This window comes from Myotis nattereri (genome assembly GCF_964212035.1).
Source record: "Myotis nattereri genome assembly, chromosome: 4".
NCBI lineage: Eukaryota > Metazoa > Chordata > Mammalia > Chiroptera > Vespertilionidae > Myotis > Myotis nattereri.
Genome location: NC_138079.1, coordinates 78,223,222 through 78,247,426, shown reverse-complemented (window position 1 = coordinate 78,247,426; position 24,205 = coordinate 78,223,222). Strand labels below are relative to the sequence as shown.

General features: G+C 38.6%; 1 protein-coding gene across 1 annotated transcript in view; it reads left to right on the top strand.

Moving 5' to 3' along the window:
• Window positions 1–256: 256 nt before the first annotated feature.
• FBN2 (fibrillin 2) overlaps window positions 257–24,205 on the top strand; it is a gene marked incomplete at its 5' end in the record, with an annotated part of 254,497 nt that continues 230,548 nt past the window's right edge. Inside the window, 5 exons of the mRNA XM_081088909.1 lie at window positions 257–507; window positions 1,266–1,348; window positions 5,856–5,954; window positions 8,722–8,817; window positions 18,758–18,853. Of these exons, the coding sequence (XP_080945035.1) occupies window positions 257–507; window positions 1,266–1,348; window positions 5,856–5,954; window positions 8,722–8,817; window positions 18,758–18,853 (625 nt within the window). The remainder of the gene's footprint in view (window positions 508–1,265; window positions 1,349–5,855; window positions 5,955–8,721; window positions 8,818–18,757; window positions 18,854–24,205) is intronic.

Below are 24,205 nucleotides of genomic sequence, written 5' to 3'. Positions count from 1 at the left end.
ACGTGGACCGCGCGGGGCTGCCGGCCGCACCGCAGCCGCGCTTCGCCGCCCGCTGCGCTAGAGCTCGCGCCCCACCGTCAGCAAAGGGGCCGGCGCGCGGCCCGGGGCTCCCGGTAGAGCTGGGAGCCCGAGCCCAAGGGCGTCCCGGGAACCGACGAAGGGCTTGCTAGACGCTGACTTTTTTCGGGCCGCGCGGATTTTGTCTTTGAGCGCTCCCTCTCCGCGGACCAGGGTCCGCGCGCACTCAGCGCCCGCGATGGGGAGACGGCGGCGGCAGTGTCTCCAGCCCTACTTCGTGTGGCTGGGCTGCGTGGCGCTCTGGGCGCAGGGCACGGCTGGCCAGCCCCAGCCTCCACCGCCCAAGCCGCCCGGTCCCCAGCCGCAGCAACAGGTCCGACCCGCAGCGACAGGCTCCGAAGGCGGGTTCGCGGTGCCTGAGTACCGGGAGGAGGGCGCCGTGGTGGCCAGCCGCGTCCGCAGGCGAGGACAACAGGACGTGCTTCGAGGGTAGGTGGGCAGCCCGCACCAGGGGAACCTCGGCTTGGCAGCTTTCCATCCTCCCCCTCCCCTGATCTAGTTGGGCGACTAGAGCTGCGGCCCCCTCCACCAGGCGACTCCGAAGACTTTCAGGAACGCCGCCCTCTTTTCCTCTGCTGTCCGCGCGGGCCTCCCTGGGTGCGGTTGGGCGGCAGATGGGTCCTAGGCCCCCGGGTGCGTATCGCAGAGCGTCTGCGGAGCCCAAGGTGCAGGAACAGGTTCCGAATGTCGGGAGGAAGGAGCGCTTGAGCCCACCGCGCCAGGGTCTGGTGGAGTCAGCCTGCTCTCCCCACCGTCGGGGGCGCCGCTCCCGAGCCTTTTGTTTGAGGACGCGTGCGGGGCTTACAGTTCACCCTAATCAAGAACCCAAGCGCTCCACCTTTCGACGCCTCTTCCTTGACACTTCAGGTCCAAAGGAACAGTTGGTCAGGAGGGACAAGGGCAAGGATTTTTGAAACGGAATGTACCCTTTGTTCTCTGCATCCGGAGGCTAGAATACTAGCAAATTATATGTTTCCATGTTTCTTTTCCCTTTAAAAAGGCAGCAACGGAGGGAAGATGAAAGGCAATGTTTAGACGTTGCTGGCCTCCCCATTCCTGGGACTAGTCCATCTCTTTCCACATCTGCACCCCAAACATTTGAAGGGTAGTTTGTTATCCTGAAACCTACTCTGTTAGGGCTTTGCCTATGAATACCGCTAATGTGTTATTGCACCCCTCCATCGCAGGCCCAACGTGTGCGGATCCAGGTTCCACTCCTACTGCTGTCCTGGATGGAAGACGCTACCTGGAGGAAACCAATGCATTGTCCGTGAGTGCTTGGCTGGGTTCGCAGCTTGGGGTAGCACTCTAAGGCCCCTTCTCAGGGTGGGACCTCTTGCATTTAGTCTTTTGGATACGTAGTTGCATTTAGAATCCAGTGGCCACATAGCATGATAATTAGGATGTGGCCCTGTTTGAATGGTGTGGAAGAAGCAGCCGGTTTGCATCAGCTTAGATTTCACTTTAGACTCTGCTGAAGGGCAATAATGATAAAGGTTTCAAAGATACTTGGAAGTTTTATTTATGTCTATTAATACAAACTGATGGGAAAGCACAGCAATTCCCTTGATAAATCAAAACCACTTTTTTCCTAAAAGAGTCCAGATAAGACCACAATGTGGTTATGTAAATTAACCGGTTTTTGACTCTGCTTGAGGTTTAGGCCTTAGGAAGATCAAGCTTTCTTAAGCCTTTGTACAAAACCACTTCATTGTATCTGATTTCATCTCAACAGCCACACAACATAGATATGAAAGGAGCAAATTTACACTTGACCCAGGTTAACAAAATTATTAAAAGGGAGAACTCTTCCAAATGGCTTGACTTTTTTTTATTTTTTGGAAGACATTTAGATTTAGGATTTACAGACCAAAAATACCATCGTCTACTGTATATTTTCAGAGTGTGAGTCTTAGAACTTTACCAGTCCTGCATATCTGACCTTAAAAGCTTTGATTATTTTATTCAGTTTCCAAAGTGTACACCCAGCTCTACAAGTTCTGATTGGAGAGGTTACTAGTTGTCAACCTCACAGTGATGGACTGTAGATGTCCTATTTCACGTGCCTGTGAATTTGTGAGTTGAAGTGTGACCCACTTTCCCCTGTGTGTTTAGACAGCACAGCCACATTTGTCTTGTTGGGAGGAGAGCCAGGCATCATAGACAGTGTATTCATTTAGGCCCGATCCTGACTTTAGATTGACCTTGATGTTCTCCAGGGAATAGATAATTATGCAACTGTGAACAGAGAAAAAGGGCAAGCCACACTAGCCAAGGGATAATAAGGATATAGTGGCATCTCTGACTCTATATTTATTGGTTTTGTGGGATTGAGATAGACTCTTAATTTTTTTTTCAGTACAGTTTTTAAAGAATAAAATCTCAAGCGTTGTGGAGACATTTTAAAAAATAATTTTTCTACCCTAAAAATCCCACAACTCCAGTAAAGAGGCAAAACTAGGAAACAACAATTGTGTTCTTTAAGGCAGTTCATAAATATTTAAAGTAAACCCTCTGATGATAAGCCTTAGCTTTTATTAAAAGGAAAGAGAGGTGTATGGCATCTTTTCTCTCCAACACAGAAGCCATATATGTGAGGCATTTATGGAGGGTGCATTTACTCTTTTAGGCCAGTAGGGCATTACCATGTCTGCTTTAAACTTACATGGTTCCTAGAATCCTAACACAGCTAACAGTCACTCACCACACACCTGCCATACTAGCCGGGAGTGACTGAGGCACTGCGGAAAGTCTGACTCACTAAATGTAATGAATGTGACTGCCATTATTGAGTTGGAGAGCAGCCGAGGAGAAGGGATTGGTTTATGGTACGTGTTGAAAATCTGTAAAGTCAGATTTTATTGGATCAGCGTGGAATGGGAATTCCAGAGAACAGAGCCTTCCAGAATATTTACAGTAGGAAATATATATATATATATATATATATATATATATATATATATATATATTCCTCTGAGTGTCAGCTTTAAATACTTTTGGTCTTTGAATAACACTGTGCACTTTACTTGTTTAGAAGATCAGTTTTAGAAATCTCAGAGTAACATTTAATATTGTAGACTGCATTTCTACTACTTGAAATATTTAGGTGCTTATGAAATACACTGGAAAGTACATGGATCATGAATCTATAAAAGGCATATACTTGAAATGATCTTTATATATCCAAGAAAGATTTGCTATACTTATGTCAAGAGATATCTACAAAAATATTGATTAGTGCATTTAGAAAATATTAAAAGTACCAAGAATATAAAATAGTGCACAAAATAAAGGGAGGGAGAATGTAATGCCTTTATAGTCTTTTATATGGGTCGCACCTAAATTTTAACTTCTAATATTTCTGCACTAAATTCAGTAGTCCAATTATTTCAACATTTAAGATGAGAATATATGGAGGTATTAACCAACTTGAAATCACTATAAAATCAAAATCAAGAATTTTGATTCCAGGATTTTCTGATGATAATACATTTCTTTTTCTATTTATTGAATTTTCATCATTTTACCAAAGAAAACCTCTGAGGAAACTTACAAAAAGAGAATAAGTAAAATACAAATAGAAAATGAGGACCAAATATTAATTTTTCTCATACATTTGTACATCACCATTCTTTCTCTATAGAAAGATACTAAAATGTCAACTTCTAGAATTTTAATGTTTGGCCTTGACTAGGCTTCATGAGGAAAAGAAGATATTAAAAGTAAAACATTCCTCAAACTACTGGAAATCTATTGCATTTTTATTTTAGTCTCTGTGTTTCTTTGTTATTGTTCTTAATTGTGGCCTGCAAAGATCACTGAAGTACTTCCAAGCTTCCATATATTTGTTTCCAAAAGGATGGAATTGACTTTCTCACTTTCCATTTGTTTTTTAAAATCTTGTTATAACATGAAGCAATGGAAAAGTTTGCTTATTAATTTATTTCTTGGGAAATTATGTTATAAAGGCCATTTTGATCAGTGGAATGCCAATGGGAAGGGGTTGGCCCAGAAACATAGCCTTTGAGACCTGAAGAGAGATGAGAACACTCCAATGTAATCCTTTGGTTTTATTTTACCAATGAGGAAATTAAACTCAAAGAAGCTGTATTTTCTCCCCTCCCCACGGGTGCAGTGGGTCAGGGGCAGAACAAGAACTCAACTTCAGACCTCCTACATACAATATACGCTTTACTGTGCCATGCATCTTCTCCCAACATCACTGAAATCCCAACACCCAGGTCTTCTCTCCCTCTCCCTGTGGTATTTTTGGATCTCATGGATTTTGTGTGATTTTGGAAGGGACAAAAATTTAGGTGAGGAGCATTCTTGCTTCTCAGTGGCTCACAGATATAGTGGACAAGCTTGTGACCATGACATGGATCTGTCTGAGGATAATCAACCTCCAGCCAATCAGGCTCTCTCTGGACTTAAGACCTGGGTAAGAATAGTTTGTATTCACCTAAGCCTAGACTACATGTCTGCCTGCTGGGGATGAGGGGGCTTTGAAATAAAATAATATTTTAATGAACATTTTTTCATTAGAAAGTTTTTGGTGTTCAGAAACTCTAGTACATTTTAAGAATGGTCAACTTCATGGTAGGAACCATGTTCTTGCCTAAAATCAGTTTTCTATTTTCACACCATGATCTATGACATTTTCATTTATAGGGAATATTAATGGAAATGTTGGTAATATAATGTGGATGTCAAAAGGCAATTTAGAGAAGAAAAACTATTATTTAGTTTGCTTCTATAGAACACACCCTTATCGTTATTGGGGTTCTCCGATCTATTTGAAACTTGTGGGATCCCTCTCTAGCATAAGACATATATGCACATTGGCATAAATGTTTATAGCTAGTTTCAGGGTATTCCCAGACTCTCTCTCCTCTTCTTGTCTTCATGTACCCAGTCATGGAGCATTAAAGCACATAGCGTTTGTACACAAAGAGAGAATTCAGTTGTGGGTATAGAGATAAATCTTTCCGCTCCTAAATGAACTGACTCTAAATATGGGAGAGGCTTTCCATTTGAATGTGCTCAGCTAATGATTTTGAGGATCCATGGTATGTGCCTATCATTCTTCGCTGCGATGACCTTCATACCTTGGAGGTCACAGCTGCAGGAGGCTTTGACTCTCCCTCCATCAAAATGTCGCAGCAGCTTCTCTGAGCAGCAGGAATAGGCTAGGTTGTGGAGATAATATGGGAGAAGAAAGGCTGGAGGAAGGAGAGAAGGAATTATTAAGGGAATAAAGATTGATGATGGTGCAGGTCAGATACCAGCCGGGAAGGAATGTGCATTGAACCCCTGGGGCTTGGCCAAGTCATTAGGGCCTGGAGTCTCTGGCTCAGCCAATTTCACATTCCCTGTCTCCTATGAAGGTCCCTTACAGAGTGGGTTGTATTTTCCGAGAGTATGCAGGACCTCTGGGTTTCATCAACCCTCCCAGCTTCCTACTAGGACCAAGACTGTCTTCTCATGGTAAATTCTACATATAAACTCTGACTTGTAGAAGAGACAACCTGTATATAGGAGAGTTCAACAATTAGAAATATGGAACTTGAAATAGCTTCATTTGTTTGCACCTTATGATACTTGTTTTCATGTCTACAATGGGTAATTTGATTGCATAGCTGAAATTAGACATTACATATCGCATATTTTATATTTTAGTTTTCCAAATTTATTGTTTTTAACTATAGCTTTCTTGTGTTGTAAACCATGGTTTATTACCTAATTATTCATTTATTTCCCTATTGTGCTTTCTACAGCAATATGTAGAAATAGTTGTGGAGATGGATTTTGTTCCCGTCCTAACATGTGTACTTGTTCCAGTGGCCAAATATCACCGACCTGTGGATCAAAATCAAGTATGTTTCTTGTGTGTCCTTATTTACTGCATTATCCTTAAGCTTTTGAGTAAATTCTAAATGTCCTCTTCAATGAGGCTATAAATCCATGATTATTTTCCTCACTAGCTATGTCTGGTTTAATCTTTGGAGTTAGTCTTGGGTGATATATTTCTGGTCCAGAGCTATATGTCTGTGCAGTGAAAGAGCCCGGGTTTAATGGAGAAGTGACTCTTTGTGAATAATAGCTATAATTTACTGGGTTTTTACAATTTGCCAAATGTTTGACTGTATCACTTATTTAATCCTCACATGGACACTATGAGATACTATTGTTACCCCATTTTACAGAGAAGGAGATTGAAGCACACATCAGTAACTTGCCCAAGGTAACAGATTTGAATTCAGATATTCTGAAGCCTAAACCTATAGACTCAAACCCTAGGCTCTATTTATTGCCTTGCTTAACTCCTGTGGCTCATATCCTGTTTGTGGGTTAACTAAAGGGGAAGGATTAAAAGATTGAGGAGAGAACAAATATTTATTATTTACTGACCAGATGCTTCACATATATTAACTTATTTTGCTTTACACATATTAACTCCCAACAGCTCTGTAAGATCACTATAACAGTGGACTAAGATTGTATTATTAACGACCCATTTAGAAAGTGTTGGGTCTTTAAGTCCCAAGTTAATCTTTTAGGCAGTGTTTAAGATAGCATTATAACAAGGAGGAAGCTGGTATTGTTTATTTAACTGCTCAATAATTAAATACATCTTTATGTCCGCCTTAAAGTAGTGTGAACTTGTTTCACTTTTAACATTTTTTCTCCACAAAATTTCCCCAAGTAAAGGTAATAGAAAATCCCAATGATTTAGTAATATAAGATTCAAGATTCATGTAAGAATTGTCATTGTCTTTCTGATGAAAACTCTAGTTTCACTTTCTTTGAAAATAATCTGTCATTGTCACAGCCTTTTAAAGCCTATTACTCAGAATTCATCGAGACTTTTTAGCAAATTTCCTGTACACTTATCCCAAACATTCCTTGTCTGATTGCCTGGAAGAAACCCTTGCCTGTATCTTCATTATCCTATTTTCTTATTTTTATCATATATGCCCTCAGCAAAAAACCCAATCCTGAAGAAATTTTACCTAATTCCTCTACCTGGGTAGCTGAATAATCCCTGGCCCACCCTCGGTTTCCGGTATATAATTCAGTAGGGAATCCATGAATTAGTCATTTAGTCTTGACTAATACTATCAACCTTTCCATCACAAACTTTTCTACTCTTTCTAGTCTTTATCCTGCTCCACCTTCCTAAAGTATTAATCACCATTAATCACTATCTTCTTGAAGCGCTTTCCTTTCCCTTCACTTATCAGTGAGTGGCCTACAATCCTCCTTTTTTAGTTGTTATTTTTTAGTCTCCTTTCTGTATCTCCTTCATTAGCTTTTCATTTAATGTTTGGTATTCCCAAGAGGTCTGTCCTCTGTGGATGAACTCATTTATATATATGCCTTCAAGTACTACCAAGATGTTCCTAACTCATAATTATCTCTGGAGTAGATCCTTCCACTGGGCCCTATATTCACATGTTCCATTTATCTATTCAACGTCTCCACCTGCATGCATCTGAAACTTGGTCACATGAAACTGTTGATTCATTAGTGACCACAGTCTACTTCTTCCACAGTTTTTCTTGCCTCAGCAAATGGCACTACCATCCACACAGTAATTAAGCAACTGCTTCTCTTTTTCTCACATCAACTCTTTTTAAGAAGACCTACTAGTTCTACTGGAAAGTATTATCTCAAATCCATCTTCTTTCCATCACCACTGCTACCAAGTGGTTCAAGCCACCCTCACCTCTCAGCTGGACTATTGCAGTAACCTCTTGATGCTTTCCCTAGCTTCTACTCTTGCCCTCATTAAATCCATTCTCTGCAAAGCAGCTAAAGTAATCTTTTAAAAATATAAATCATCACCTTATTGTCTTATTTGTATCCTTTTGATGATTCCCAGTTGAATTTGGGATAATGCAAACGCTTCTATGGCACAGGAAGCCTTGCATTATCTAGCTGACGGCTTCTCTAAGGTTTTCTCTTCCCAACCATCCTCTTTATAATCATGTGAACCTTTTAGTTCTTCAGAGGAAACCTTTTATTATCCTAAGACCTTTTGGTTTGGTGGGTCCTCTCCCCGTGAGGTTCCTCCTTGGTACTTCTCATGCGTGGCTCATTCTAGTCCTTCAGAATTCAGTTTAATGTTGCATCAGAGTGGCCTCATCCGGTTCCTGTGTCGAGGTACCTTCTGGCTCCAAACTGTTCTCCTTTACAACACAGTTTCCTTCAGAGAACTTATCACAATTTATAATGACATCATGGTATTTGTTTTCTTGTGTTTTGTCTATTTCCCATGGAAATGGAAGCTCCATGAGAGTAGATACCAAGACCATCATGATAGCAGGGCACTGACCACATATGGCAGGTACTTAGCCCCTGCATTCTGAACAGTTACACTGTCTCTTGCATCTTGGAAGCTACACTACTAGTTACCTTATATTTATTTCCTTTCACACTGAAAGTATAATATATCTTAAACATGTACTTAATAACATATGTTGTAACAGATACGTTCATTTGTGCACTTACTACAAATATATATAGATCTGCTTGGGGTATAACATTTTCATTGACTTGAATATTTGGTATAGTTCTATAACTCACAGATACTGTGATTTTGACCATTGATATTATTGTAATTTTTGTTGTCCTTTGCAGTTCAGCAGTGCAGCGTTAGATGCATGAATGGTGGGACCTGTGCAGAAGACCATTGCCAGTGCCAGAAGGGATATATTGGAACTTACTGTGGACAACGTAAGGAACATTAGCATAGACTTGATTTAGTAGAAATTATGAGGTTTAGTAGGTATTTCATACTAAGTCATAATATAAGGTCTTGTGAAGCCCATGATCCTTTAAAAAAGTAATTTTATGTAGTAAGCATACTTTACAACTGAATTTCGAAATTTTATCTACAGGGTTTTTTTCTGACTTTTAAATAATTTTTGCATTGTGTAGTATTGATGTTGTTGAATACCACTAGTGCTTTATCAAATTTGACACACGTCATCAGTAAATATTGTTTCTTTTTATCTCCATAAAATTGGTATACCTTTCTGAAAAAATAGTGGTTTTCTTTGCTTCGATATTTCTCTCTCTCTCTCTCTCTCTCTCTATATATATATATATATATATACACACACACACACACATATATATATATATATACACACACACATACACATATTTATATTTCTATTTATGTGTGTGTATATATATATATATATATATGTGTGTGTGTGTGTGTGTGTGTGTGTCTATATAATCATATATATGATTTTTTTAGGATTTCCCAAAATTAAACCTTGGAGAGCCAATCTTATAAATTGTCCTTTGCTCAAAATATATTTAATTATATAATACCATAGTACAGGGTTGTGAAATGATTTTTTAGAAATTAGATGTCATCACCCTAGTTGGTTTGGCTCAATGGATAGAGCATTGGCCTGCAGATTGAAAGGTCCTGGGTTCGATTCCGGTCGAGGGCACATGCCTTGCGGGCTTGATCCCCAGTAGGGGGTGTGCAGGAGGCAGCCGATCAATGATTCTCATATTGATGTTTCTATCTTTCTCTCTCCCTCTCCCTTCCTCTGACATCAATAAAACATTTTAAAAAATAAATTAGATGTCATTATGAAAGAGGGAACTTTAATCCAGCAAAGCTCTTATCTTCAATCACTGGAGAATATCCTGTACTAATCAAGAAATAATATTTTGGCAAAGATGTAAAGATTGTAGCTCCTGGATTGTGACACATCACTGGGGAATATTTTAGGTTAGTATTTCCCAAATTGTGGGACTCTTATGGGAAGGACATGACATGAAAGAAAGCTGAATCATAAATTGTAAGAAAGTCCCTATTTACTTCATTTGCATTTCATCAGATTCAGACTCTGGTTTTGCTGTTGCTAATCTTTAAGGCCTCCCTAAGAATTGCTCATAAGCTTTTTTTAACATAAAATAGATTGAGTCTTAGATGTGCAAGGATGTCTAGCTTCTTTTAAATTAAATTAATTTTAATTTGTTGCAGTTAAAATGTTTTTAAATTGTAGTAAAATGTATATAACTTAAACATTTCCATTTTAACCATTTTTAGTTATACAGTTTAGTAGCATTAAGCACATTCACATTGTTGTGCAGTCATCACCGCCATCCATCTACAGCCCCTTTTTTCTTGTTACTGAACTAAAACTGTGTACCCATTAAACAGTAACTCCCCATTTCTCTCTCACCCTAGCTCCTGGCAGCCACCATTCTACTTTCTGTCTCTATGAATTTGACTACTCTAAGTACCTCATATAATTATGATCATATAGTACTTGTTATTTTGTGACTGGCTTACTTTACTTAGCATAATTTTGTTCATGGTTCATCCCTATTATAGTATACTAGAGGCCTGGTGCACAAAATTTGTGTGGGGGGGTGGCCCCTCAGCCTAGCCTGCACCCTCTTGTAATCCAGGACCCCTTGGGGGATGTCTGACTGCCGGTTTAGGCCTGATCCTGCAATTGGACATCTCTCTCGCAATCCAGGACTGCTGGCTCCTAACTGCTCACATGCCTGCCTGCCTGATTTCCCCTAAACCCTCTGTCTGCCTACCTCATCACCCCTAACCACTCACCTGCCTGCCTGATCGCCCCAACCACTCTGCATGCCTGCCTCATCGTCCCTAACCCCTCTGCATGCCTGCCTCATCACCCCTAACCACTCACTTACCTGCCTGATCACCCCTAACCACTCGCCTGCCTGCCTAATCTCCTCTAACCATCTCTGCCTCGGCCCCTGCCACCGTGGCTTTGTGCAGAAGGACGTCTGGAATGTCGTCCTGAGGGTCGTTTGGCTGTCTGGTCTAATTAGCATATTGCACTTTTATTATTATAGATATCAGAAGTTCCTTCCCTTTAAGGCTGAATAGTATTCCATTTTATGTATATAGCATATTTTGTTTATGAATTTTTCCATCAATGGACACATGAGGTGCTTCCATCTTTTTGTTATTGTGAATAATGCTGCTGTGAACATGAGTATACAAACATCCATTTGAGCCTCTGCTTTCAGTTCTACTGGGTATACTAGTACATCCATAAGTGGAATTACTGGATCATGTGGTAGTTCTATTTTTAATTTTGTGAGGAGCTGCAATACTGTTTTCCATGGTGGCTGCACCATTTTACATTCCCACCAGCAATTGCACAAGGGTTCCAATTTCTCCACACCTTGGCCAACACTGTTCTTTCTGTGGGTGTTTTTCAATGATAGGCATCCTAGTAGATAGGAAGTGATATCTCCTTGTGGTTGTTAAAGTTATTTTTAAGATTGTCTTCAAGTTAGGGTGATTATAGTTTTCTGCTTGTAAGTGCTATAAAGTTTTCTTTTAAGATCATTTCAAGTAAGTAGTGAATCAATTTCAAGAAAAATATTCTGTTAAGAGGAGGATTAGGCCAACATTTTCTATAAAAGTTAGATAGTAAATATTTTAGACTTCATGGTCTCATGACCAACTACTGAGCTCTGCCATTTTAGTGCAAAGGTGACTATGGGCAACCTGTAAACGAAGGAGCTTGGCTGTGTCTCAGTAAAACTATATTTATGATCACAGAAATTTGAATTTCATCCAATTTCCACTGTCACAGAAATATTTTTCTTTTTATTTTTCAACTACATCAAGTGTGAAATCTCCTCCCAGTTCATGGGCAGTGCAAAAACAGGCCCTGTGCCATGTCTGGCCTGTGGGTCACAGTTTGCAAGCCTCTTATGTGGGTGGTTCTCAAGTATGGCAAAAACTATTAGGGTAATCTGAGATTGACTGCAGTTAGGGAAATGGATTGTTAAAGTATTTAAGAGAATACAGTGCACTGAGGCCAGTTTTCTTGCAAAAAGTAGGAGTTGCCAATGTAACACATTTTTTTTTTTTTGTTTGCCTGGTGAGAGCAGGAAAGAGCTGGATGAGAGAAACAGAAATTCTAGCAAAGTTTAGTTTTTCATGGTTGATTTCTTTTCTGTATCTTTTCATGCATTCAGGTGTTTCCAAAATTTATACAGTGGACTCCAATTTATAATCATAAAAAAGGAAAAATATATTATGAACATGACATTAATAAGCAGGCAGATTTTTACCTTTATATCTATAAAAGCATTAGAATAACTGGTCATGTCTTTCACAGAGTTCAGTAGCCAGAGAAGAGAGACACAACTATCCTTCTGGAAACTCAACTTTTCACTCTTTCAGGGGAAAATCATAATTACTTTAAAATTAAAGAGTGAAGAACCTCGCCTCAAGTTAATCTTTCCGAGTATTTGCTCAAAGCTATCTTGAAACCAGCCACATTCAGTCTGAATTCAGCTGCTGTACCTATCTGGGTGTATGTGTGTGTGTCTGTATTTTCCTGAAGGTTCTTCAGAAAGAGCTCTGGTAGGTGTGTCCCTTCCCTGTTCTTCACAATGGGAAATGAGGGTTGACAAGTGATTTCCCTTCCTGGAGGAGGTATTTTTTATGTTCTTCTGCCTGTGTCAAACCATATTGATTTCCATTCAGGGGAAAGCGAAAAGCACTGGGTCAGAAAAGCAGCCGATACCTAAAAATTTGTTCTCTAAGATATATTATGGGATAAAACCATCGTTGCCCAACATTTATCTCAGGGGTAGTAGAACATATAGTATAAACAGAATATGTAACCAACAAAATTCATTGGTCAGCAAATAAAAGGGGAAGGTAAGATAACTAGTACATATCAGCTCTAGAAATAGTTTAAGGAAGATACTTTCTAAGAGTGTTACTATACTGTGAGTAAAGAAGCAGGTATAATAATTTTCAGCTTGTGAATCCAGAAAAACTCTGGAAATATGATTGCAAAAATGAGAATTATGAAAACATTTTAAAACTACTTAGCTGCTTTCCTAGAAATGTATAAAGCATTCTTCAGAAAGCAGTCTTTTCATTTTATTTTGTCATGTATATTGAGTAACTACTGTGTGCCCCACACTATGCAAGGTGCTGGGAGTACATCAGTGAGCAAACAAGATGATGCCCTACTCTCACAGAGCTTATATTTGGTGAGGAAGACAATTAACAAGTAGGTGAAAAGGTAAATACCTAAAACAAATTAGGTAATGAGAGTTCTAGAAGAATAATGAGTAAGGGGGAGATAGGCTGGGTCAGGATAAGCAGTTCTCTATTTTACATTGGTGATGTTTGAGAAGATGACTTTGAACACACACCCGAGTCTGTGCTTTTAGATCAGTGGGGAAAGGGTTATAAGCAGAGGGAAAAGCAAATTCTAAGGACCTGTGGTGGGAACAGATTTGTGTATTATGGAAACAATAAGAAGACCCATGCATGTGGCTGGAGGAAAGGAGATAATGGTGGGAGGTGAGTTCAGGGATGGAGGTGTGGGGCCTTATAGACTAAGGAAAGAAATTTGGACTGTACCCTCAATATTAGCGGAAGCCATTGGGGCATTTGAGCAATGGAGTGATATGATCTGACATTTTTAAAAAATTCATTCTGGCTGGATTGATTTGTTGAAATTGGATTATAGAAAGGGCAAGAGAAAATGAGAGGCTGCCAGTTAGGAGGCTACTTCATGGTGCTGGTGAATGATGCTGTAGTAATTGAGAATGTGATGAGAGCTAGGATTCTGCTTGTATTTTGGATGTAGAATCTATGAAAGAAAGTGGGTGCTGATGGTGGACTGGGTGTGGTGGTTAAGAAAAAAAGGAAAAGCAAAGATCCAGAGTGACCACTAGAGGATTTGGGTGGAGCTTTAGGCTGAATGGTGATGTCATTTCCTGAGATGGGAAAGACTACACGGGGAGTGGGTTGGACTGGGGAGTCAGGTGGAGCCGAGAACGCAGGATATCGAGAGTTCTGTTTTGGATTTAACAGTTTAAGAAGTCTGTTAGACCTCCAAGTGAAAAGAGCTGTGAACTCATACCTTAGCAGAGAAGTCAGAGATAGAGATATGAATTTGGGAACATATAGATTGAATTTTTATATGCCAGTTGATACTCTTTTAGTGATAGGCCTAAATGAAAACCACTAGGTTGCTGATATAGATATGGAAGTGGTTTGAAGGCAGAGCCCTGATTTAGTCCAACGTTTTGGAATGGAGAAGAGGAAGAGAAGTCAGCAGAGAAGAATGAGAAAGAGTAGACAATGAAATAGGAGGAAAACAGGGAGAGTGTGGAATCCTGGAAGACAAATAAAGAAGATAGAGCCAATAGTAAAGATTCATATTATCCTATGTCAAAACAATAGGCTTTTGTTTCTTTCATCTCTTTAGCATTTTAGCCTGGTCTAGTGTGCTATTTTTATATAATACTAGAGGCCTGGTGCACGAATTCGTGCACGGGTGGGGTCCCTCTGCCAATGGGGGCCCGTCTTGCCTCGTCTTGATTGGGTTGTTCAGAGCCGGCCAGGGGGAGGGACCAGGGGAGGTTGGCTGGCAGTGGGAGGTTAGCTTTGGAAGCACACTGACCACCAGGGGGCAGCTCCTGCATCGAGCATTTGTCCCCTGGTGGTCAGTGCATGTCATAGAGACCGGTCAACCTGTTGTAACAGTCGCTTAGGCATTTATATGTATAGATAGATGTTTGTGTAAACCATAACATGTCTCAGTGTCTGTAACTAAGTTAATGGTATAAGAGTCTGTTAATAAAAACATATACTTGCCATATTACTTTGTACAAGTAGGTTCTCAGTAAATATTTACTGAATAAAAATCTTTAAGCTTCTGCAGTACATTGTCAGTGCTCTGTTTCATAGGCTGACCAGCATGAAAAAGGATATGCTTTTCCCTTCTCCCCAGCTTTCTGTAGTTAAGAAATCAGCTTTCTATTTCCTCTATAGTATATCTTTTGCTCTCCTGTCTTTTACTATATCTTATACCAGGTGTAGGCATTTTTTTCATCTTGGGTGGTCAGCATTCTTTCCATGGTGGAAATGTAGGCATATTCAGGTTTCTTTCCAACTCTAGTTGAATGTAAATATCTGCCTCTGTTATGTTTTGTTACAAAATATATTATGTTATAAAATAACTTTTGTTATAACTAATTCAAAGGAAGGAAAATTACCTCTTTTTTGTTGTTCCAATTTTATATGTATTTACCGCTTCCCTTTTTTTTGCTATTGCTCTTCAGTGTAAACATTGGATGTTGTAGAGCAAGTTGTTTTCATACAAATACTCTGTAGTATAAAAGAGAAAGGGAGTGAAGGTTTGTAGAATACCTTTAATGTCTAGCCACTGTGTATGTTATTTTATACACTGTTTTATTTAATCCTCATACTTCTATGGGGTAGGGACTATTCGCACTATTTTACAGGCTGAGGATTGGAAATATGTGATTAGGATATACTGGGGACAGCAGAACTCCTGATCTATTCACTGAATCATTCTGCTTCCCAAAACAGTGGGAAAAAGGCTGTGAATTTTGACATATTGCAGGGTTTTTAAAAAAGTATCTGTGGTACATCAAATACTGCAGTGGGTGATGGGAAAACAAAGTCAAACACACTCTGGTCCCTGTCCTGGAAGAACTCACTCTTATGTGAGAGCTAGGGATATAAGCAAATGGCTGTATCACTGGATATCATCTATTATTCTTCACTGCATCCCTTTATATTTTTTAAAAAATTATTCAGATATCCCCCAAATCTTTTGTTTAAATGGGTTATATCTACTGATATTTATCTATTAAAAATGAAAATTGAGAAATTAAAAAATGTTGAATTCATTGAAAATAACAAAATAAAACCATTTTGTACGTTAACATACTTTTTTTATGGACAATAATGTTTTTAAAACTAAAATTGAATGAGAAAAGAGAGGCATTGCTAATCTAAATTAAACCAGGCTTAATCTCTATTGGATGTTCTCTTTCCAACACAAGCCCAAGATGAACCCAGCCTGTTCTCCTGCATGGCATTTGGAAGCTCTGCTTTGGAAAACCCTGAGAGAAGCCCTTCCTCTGCCTTCCCATAGATAGGTTCTGAGTATCAGTCATGAACGCTTTTTTTCCATTCATGTCTGAAAGGCTAGCATAAGTCTAATGAAAATATCTCTGGAAAGATACTTTTTTGAGAGAAAGAGAAACATCGATTCATTGTTCCACTTATTTATGCATTCCTTGGTTAATTCGTATATGTGCTCTGACTGGGGATCAAACCCACAACTTCGGGACAGTGCTCTACACAACTGAGCTATCCATCCAGTGTGGAAAAATGACTTTCATTTACATTTCTTACAGTTTGATAGTATTTAAAGAAAATTCCTCACAATTATAATGAATTACAGTAGCTGAGTGCTACATTTTTGCAGTATATATTTTTAGTAATCAAAATCTTCAAATCTTGGCATTTGTTTCTGTGGAATTACTATTGAGAGTTCTCTTTCAGGTTTTTGTTTTCTTCCAGCGTTCCTGTCCACCCCCATCTTTCTCATGCCCTTTATTCCCTTTCTTTTATCCTCTATATTCATCTAATTTACTGGCCTATCCGTATTTCAAGGCAGTGACTATTTGTAAGTGGTCCTTTTAAGAAATGAAGAACAGAAAAGTATGGTTCTTAGCGAGATGTCCTTGTGCAAATGTACACAGAATCCTGCCTTTGAGCAAAGCCTGGTGCAGACAAAGAATTTGAAGACCATTGGCACATTGATGCTTTAAGGTGAAGATACCTTTTGTTTCAAAGTATGCTTTGGTCTTGCTACTGCCAGCAGAACAGAAGCTACTCTGAACATTTGGTTGATGATAGGTAATCCAGTTCAATATTCCTGATAAGGAAAAGGCATTATTGCATCTTTAAATATCAGGTTATTTATTGAGTTTCTTATTTTTTGTATTTACCTCACTTGCAGGGCACATAACTATTCTTTCCCCCCTCACTTCCCTTTAAACTCTTCAACCCTATTCTTGGGCTCAGCTCACAGAGTATAATCCTCTTCTTCATCTGTGTGGACAGTGTTTATTCTGTTCAACAAGGTGGATGTATTGAGAGACAAGCTCTTAGCATCAGTATTTTCTCTTGGAGAAGACATGATTCTTGAATTCAGTTAGTCCTCAGTATGGTTCACAGGCTATTTATTTTTCAAGGAATCAGGAAAGTGATCTTTTCGGAGATTTCTTGTTGAGGTCTTGGCTGCTGAGCTAAATTACATGGAGGGTGGTGTAGTGGGGAGAGAGTAGCTGCTCAGGTTCAGTTCTGGCTCCCTGGATCTCTCTGACCCCTGAATCCTGGACTCCCCATCCTCAGTCTGAAGGAGTGAAAGAGTGTGTCTGCATGTGTTTGTCATCATTACTTAAAAATTTTGGACTCTGGGTTAATTTTCTATGAAAGAACTTATTGTACTGACACAGTGAGGCTTCTCCCTTTCTTTCATCTATAACTTGCACGTTCTCTGTACACACTAGTTATTTCTTTTGGTATTTTATTGTTGAATTGATAATATTTCCCTCATTTTTTCATGATAGTTTTGCCCATTCCTAGTTTAACCTCTGCTCCTTTTTTGCCTTCTTTCTCTTCTCTGATTTTTGCTTCTTCGCTTTGTTGCCATATCCTCTTTATTTTTCTATATCAATTATCCCCTCATTCCTTTCTCCCTCTTTCTGCTTAGAATCTGCCTCCTTTTTCCTATATTTCCCCAGATTTTACTCACATTCTTACCTATAGGTTATAGATTATAGGGTTATTAGAACTGAAATAGAGAATTGAATAGTTATTTTCCAAATAGATGGGCATTAGAGCCAGCCAATCCTTGTGATTATGATTCTAAAACAACAACTTTTATCAGCCCTAGCCGGTTTTCTCAGTGGTTAGAGCATTGGCCCACAGACCAAAGGTTTGCAGATGTTTTTTAAAAAAATATATTTTTATTGTTTTTTATTGATTTTTTTACAGAGAGGAAGAGAGGGATAGAGAGTTAGAAACATCTATGAGAGAGAAACATCAATCAGCTGCCTCCTGCACACGCCCCACTGGGGATATGCCTGCAACCAAGGTACATGCCCCTGACCAGAATCGAACCCGGGATTCTTCAGTCCGCAGGCTGACACTCCATCCACTGAGCCAAACCAGTCAGGGCAGGTTTGCGGGTATGAATCCCAGTCAAGGGCATATACCTTGGTCCTAGGTTCGATCCCCCGCCCAGGTTAGGGCGTGTGCAGAGGGCAACCAATCCATGTGTCTCTCTCACCTCTCTCTCTCTCTTTCTTTCTCCCTCTCTCTTGTCCCTTCCTCCCTCCCTCCCTCCCTTCCACTCTCTCTAAAAATCAATGGAAAATATATTCTTGGGTAAGTTTGATTCCTGGTCAGAGCACATGCCTGGGTTGCAGGCTCGATCTCCAGCGGGCAGCGTGCAGGAGGCAGCTGATCAATGATTCTTTTTTATCATTGATGTTTCTATTTCTCTCTCCCTCTCCCTTCCTCTTTGAAATCAATAAAAATATGTTTTAAAAAATATCCTCAGGTAAGGATTTAAAAAAACAAACAAATTTTATCAGATACTTGCTTAACAATGTGATTTACATGAATTGTGTAGGCTTTTGTCTCACTATGCATTTAAATATATTTATGAAATGCATAATGTGAACTGTAACTTGTGTTTTGGAGGTAAGGCTCATGATTGGCTGCATCTCCACGCTACTATGATGTACTTGGGGATTCGCTGTGTAATAAGCTTCTTGCTGTGTTTGTGTGCAGCTGTCTGTGAAAATGGATGTCAGAATGGTGGACGTTGTATTGGACCCAACCGCTGTGCTTGTGTTTATGGATTCACTGGTCCACAGTGCGAAAGAGGTAAGTAAAGAGAAATGAAAACTTCACTTTGGAGAAGTCTATTTTATTGTAAAAATGTATAGTTTTTTGTTATCCTATCAGAAGTTCTCAAATGAAGCAATGTTTTCCTTTTTTAGTTATGTCTGTAACTTGAATGGTAAGCTTTAGAAATATAGCTAATAGCAGCAGAAGTGTATCAATTTTTTTTCCACCAGAGTGGCCTCACTTCAAGAGGCCGAATCTGGGCCTATGTCTATTGAATAAGTGACTGATGACACATTCTAATAATGTGCTTTTAATTAAAATTGGGAGTCATTGCTGAAAGTTCTGCCTCTATTTAAAGGAATAATATCAGGACATTCTTGAATGCAAAACCAACAAAAGTGGTATAAATTTTCCTAACCAATAAGGAAATACAGTATATTACATTGCATAACAAAAAGCCCAGAGCTGGCGGGCCTCAGGTGGGATGTGATTAAAGCTTTCACTCTGTTCCTCTATTTCTTTTGGCCCTGTCCTCATTTGGGTTTCAGTTTTCCCCCACCATGAAGTTCTTTGTGGTTGTAAGATAATGCCAGCAGCAACTGAGGCAAGTTGCTCCCCTGTTCACATCTAGAGAGATAAAATTTCTCCTCTAACCATGGACCAATAATAATTCCATATTCTGATTGGCTTAAGCTTTAGTTTTTGAACCAGTCCATGGCAAGGTGGATGGTATTAATACTATGTTTGATGTAGACTTATCAGGACCTGTCCTTGGAGGAGAAAATAATGTGAGCTTCCTTAAAGTCGCAGAGAGGGGAGAGTTTGGTATTTGAACTCAGTAGAGGTTCTGTTGGACAGGAGGAAAGTGGTAGAGGAATGAATCCTGGGTAGGCATCCAGCATTGTCTACTTTATCCTTGTAAATGGTCATTCAAGCCAACATGAAACCAATTTTCCGTAATTTGGATTAACAGTTAAACTCGTGACCTACTGTAGACTTCTGAAAAATCCCTGTGTTGATATGCTAAGTGAACTATTAATAATGTCCTGGTAGCAATTGGGTGCCAATGGTATATCAAAAAAGTTAAACTTCATAGTGATAAATAACTATTTAGCACTTGAACCATAAGAGTAAAAGTAAGATTAAACTAAAAGCAATATTACATAATCATTCATAATTATACACATCCTCAATTTATTTTTCCAGGGCTTGTCACAGCATCTAAAATTGGATAGCACTTTCTTTGTTGCAAAGCTTTAGAGTAAATGAAGCTGTGTCATTGAAATATAACAGAGAAGTAGTGGTGATGGTTTATATAAGGCATTGAATTGCAAAGAAACTTTATATTTTAACAATTAAACTCATTACTCTGACAAAATTTCATCTTGGTATTCAGGTTAAATCTTGAGAAGAAACTGAGAAGTTAGAACTGTATGGTGAAGTTAGAAAAGTAAGATGTATGCAGCCTTTATATATATAATATAATATATATATATATATATATATATATATATATATATATACCAAGATATTTATATTACTGCTAAGGTAACAGATTTCTTGAAATCGAAGTACATTACGCAAATGACAGAGTTTACAGTTACACTTTGGATACATTTAAATGTCTTTACCAGATGCTTTTATTTGGGGAAGAAAAATTAATTATGAAATGTTAGCATAAAAAGATAAGTTGTTAATGGGATAACACAAATTTCCTAGATGATATTGTTTATTTAAAGACCATAGAATGGTAAACAGTTAAATTTAAAATTTCAAACATAATTATAATTGGTGGAGATAATGTTCATTTTTCTGGAAGTCATGTAAGCCTTGCAGCTCTGTCATTTTGAAGCAGATTTTAAGTTCAATTGGCAAAAGCACTGGGTACTTTCAACTCAGAGGCTTCCAGGCATTACATCATTGTTCTTCAACAGTTATTCATTCACTAGATTTGTTAGTTCTTACTAAATTTATGGGAGTGCAATAAAGACCTACATATATTTTACATGTACAGTAGCATGTTTTCAGAAGAAATTACAAAATTAATTAGTTAACAAATTGGCCTGAAGGATATTTTTTAAAACATGGGCTTCTTTCTTAAACATATTTTAAATTACTACCCTTAATATGGAAGTTCTAAAGCTCCATTTCTTCCAAAGAAGGAGTTAGTAATTTCCACTCTTAGATTGCAACCATAACTTTAACACCTTTAAGAGATATTCGCAATTGTATTTTGTAAATGTATAATAGCTAAACATGCTAAAAGTGGAGTCAGAACTTTCCTCAAGAAACACTGTTTGCATAGATACAAAAGGAATAACTTATTTATGTTGAGTGTAGTGACTAGATTTGCGTGCCCTGTTAACCTTTAAAGTTCACATTGTGTTTTTCAGTTACAGAATTTCAACATGTATGTTATTTGTTCTTTTAAAAAAAGACTTCTGTAAACCTAGGGATATTTTTCCTCTTAATGTAGAACACAAAATTTTCCTTTAAATTGGCCTCTGGTGGTCAGTTGTGTGATAAACATGGCTGCTTTTCCAGCTATCTGGGCTTCTGGCAGACTCGTTTCCAGACTGGAGACGGAGACTGATGGTAACTAATGGCTGGCGTGATTATGGTATTTAACTTGAATCTTGGTGCTGGGTAAGCTGAACGTCTTTAGAGTTCTCTTCTCTTGCTGATATGCACAATGACCTTTTTATACTTAACATTGGAAAAAAAAAGTTCTCATGACCACATGCTGATTATAAAATGCAGACACATCAGCTGTATCCAAGGTACATGAAAGTTCTCAGTTCTCTTTGTTTCTCTTTCCAAACAGATGCCATTTGAAAAACAATAAGTATTGCACTTAAAATACACCCAAGAATACATAGAAATTGTATCAGCATTATATACCAAGATTTTGTGTCATCCCGTCTCCCCCTCCAACACTTAAAAATGTACTTTATTATTTATCAGTAGAAATTTGGAGAGGGTGGTCAGACAAAAAAATGAATTTACCTGAGAGATTTCTGAACAAATATAATGATTACTTGATCATAAATGTGGCCTACCCAAAGTCCCTATTTCAGTTTCTTTGACTTAAGTTGTTTTTGAAATCTTATTTTTTAATTGAACTTTCTTTGTACCTTATATAAGGACTAGAGGCCTGATGCTTGAAAGTCGTGCTAGAATAGGCCTTCACAGCCATGACAGCTGCCTAGATCCCTCCCCTAGGTGGCTGCCTCGATCCCGTGGCTGCAGCCCCGGCGTCGTCCAGAAGGTTGTCTGGAAGGACGTCTGGTCTAATTAGCATATTATTCTTTTATCATTATAGATTAGTTCTTAGAAATATATTCTAGACCAGTGGTCGGCAAACTCATTAGTCAACAGAGCCAAATATCAACAGTACAACGATTGAAATTTGTTTTGAGAGCCAAATTTTTTAAACTTAAACTATATAGGTAGGTACATTGTTATTAACTTAATTAGGGTACTCCTAAGCTGGCCTTTGCTAAAAACATCCTCAATCTGATTGAGGTATGTTCGCTGATTGAGGTCAACCCTTCCAACTCTCCCATCCACACTCACCTTGTATACTTGTTTCGTCTATCTCCTTTCCGAAAACCGACTTCTGTGCATGGGCCACGAAGTTTCAATCGCACTGTACGTGCGCGCCCGCACGTGGTATTTTGTGGGAGAGCCACACTCAAGGGGCCAAAGAGCCGCATGTGGCTCGTGAGCCGCCATTTGCCGACCACTGTTCTAGGCCCTTTTAAATTATATAAATATTCTTACTACAAATTGTTTTTGTCATTTAATCATGACTTTCTTTAAAAACTGTGTAAATTAGTTAAAATTTCAAATGCCCTTATGCTTAGTGAAAATTCTTTTGAAGTGTTCATTTTTCAGTACATGGTGCCTTAAAAAAGATTGGAAATTTACTTTCTAATCTATTGAAATTTTTAAGAATAATTCATTTTTAAAAATCTGGGGGAAAAGTGAGATCAAGTTGCAAATGTTTAAGTTTATAAAATCTAAACTTTCAAACCTTTATGTAAAATGAAAAATTGAAGGATTTTGCTGCAGGATTACTTTCATAAAATCATCCAGTTACACAATCTAATGCATTAACTCAATGACGAAAGCATGGCAGAAGGAGTCACTCAGCCTCTGCTTGAATGCCTCCAGTCATAGGGCTCTCACTCACCCCATCATGAGACAGTGTTTCATTGTCAGTCTTGATTGTTTAAACTCTGCATTACCCCACACCTGCCTAAGCTGCAAATTTAACGGATGAGCAGCACCTCCCTTATTGTCTGAGTGGGAACTTAATGATGGTGGTGCCTCCAAAAGGAGTTAACCTCAGTTCTAGGAGTCAACCACAATCTGCCACTTGGGTTTGCATTATGGGAGCTGAAGTCTAATTATAAGCTCTTGAATTATTCTATACATTTTTGTTTGTTCAGCTACATTTCAGGAGGTAAAGTAACTATGACAGCTATTAAGCCTACTCAGACCTTATGCAGATTCTTCATGAACAAGAGTGGAGACAGGAAAATCAGGGTTTTCCTGAATTATGAACACAGGATCCAAGTTTATTCAGAAATAATTGGTATACCAATTAACCAACATTAATTCCATGGTCTTACAATTTACTATAAAGTATGCCAGGTGGATTTGTTTGTGAACATTCAAGTAACATAGCAAATTAATAGTGTGACCAGGAACCAGGGAAGCATGGTGAGAGAACATGCTGGTATTATGCAGACTTCTATACACAGTAGATTTCATGCTTTTAAGAAATGTATACGCAGTACTTTTCAGAAGACATTCCTTTCATTATAATATACTTACCTAAAGTAACACATTTTTATTATAATTAAAAATAACAGATAAAACCAAAAAATGCAATTATTTATAATTTCTTTATTCAGAATGAATTACTTTTAACATTTTGGAGAATAGACTTTGAGTACGTTTTCCTACTGCGTATGTAGTGTTTACAAAGAAAAGGATTTTTCCATTTATATTTGAATCTCCTGTAACATGAAATGTACTTATATCCTGCTTCTCCTTTTGTGTTACAAAATGCGTTATGCTAGGGATTGTAAAGCTGCCCTGAGGGCTAGGCCTCTACATTCTGTACAACCATATGATATTTGTAAGGTCAGTTTTTCAGCCTTACAGATGAGGAAACTTCCCAGGTCAAAGTTATAGTAGTATCGGGATTATAAAGACAGGAGGAGGTTATCAAACAATCTGATTGAACACCTTAAACGCAATTACTGTGATAGAGCTGCCTGCCATAATTACATTTCCTATTAGTTGACATTTAGGGTCATTTCCAGGTTTTCTTTTCATTTTGTTGGTTTGTTTGTAGTTTCGCAATCCTGTGATAAA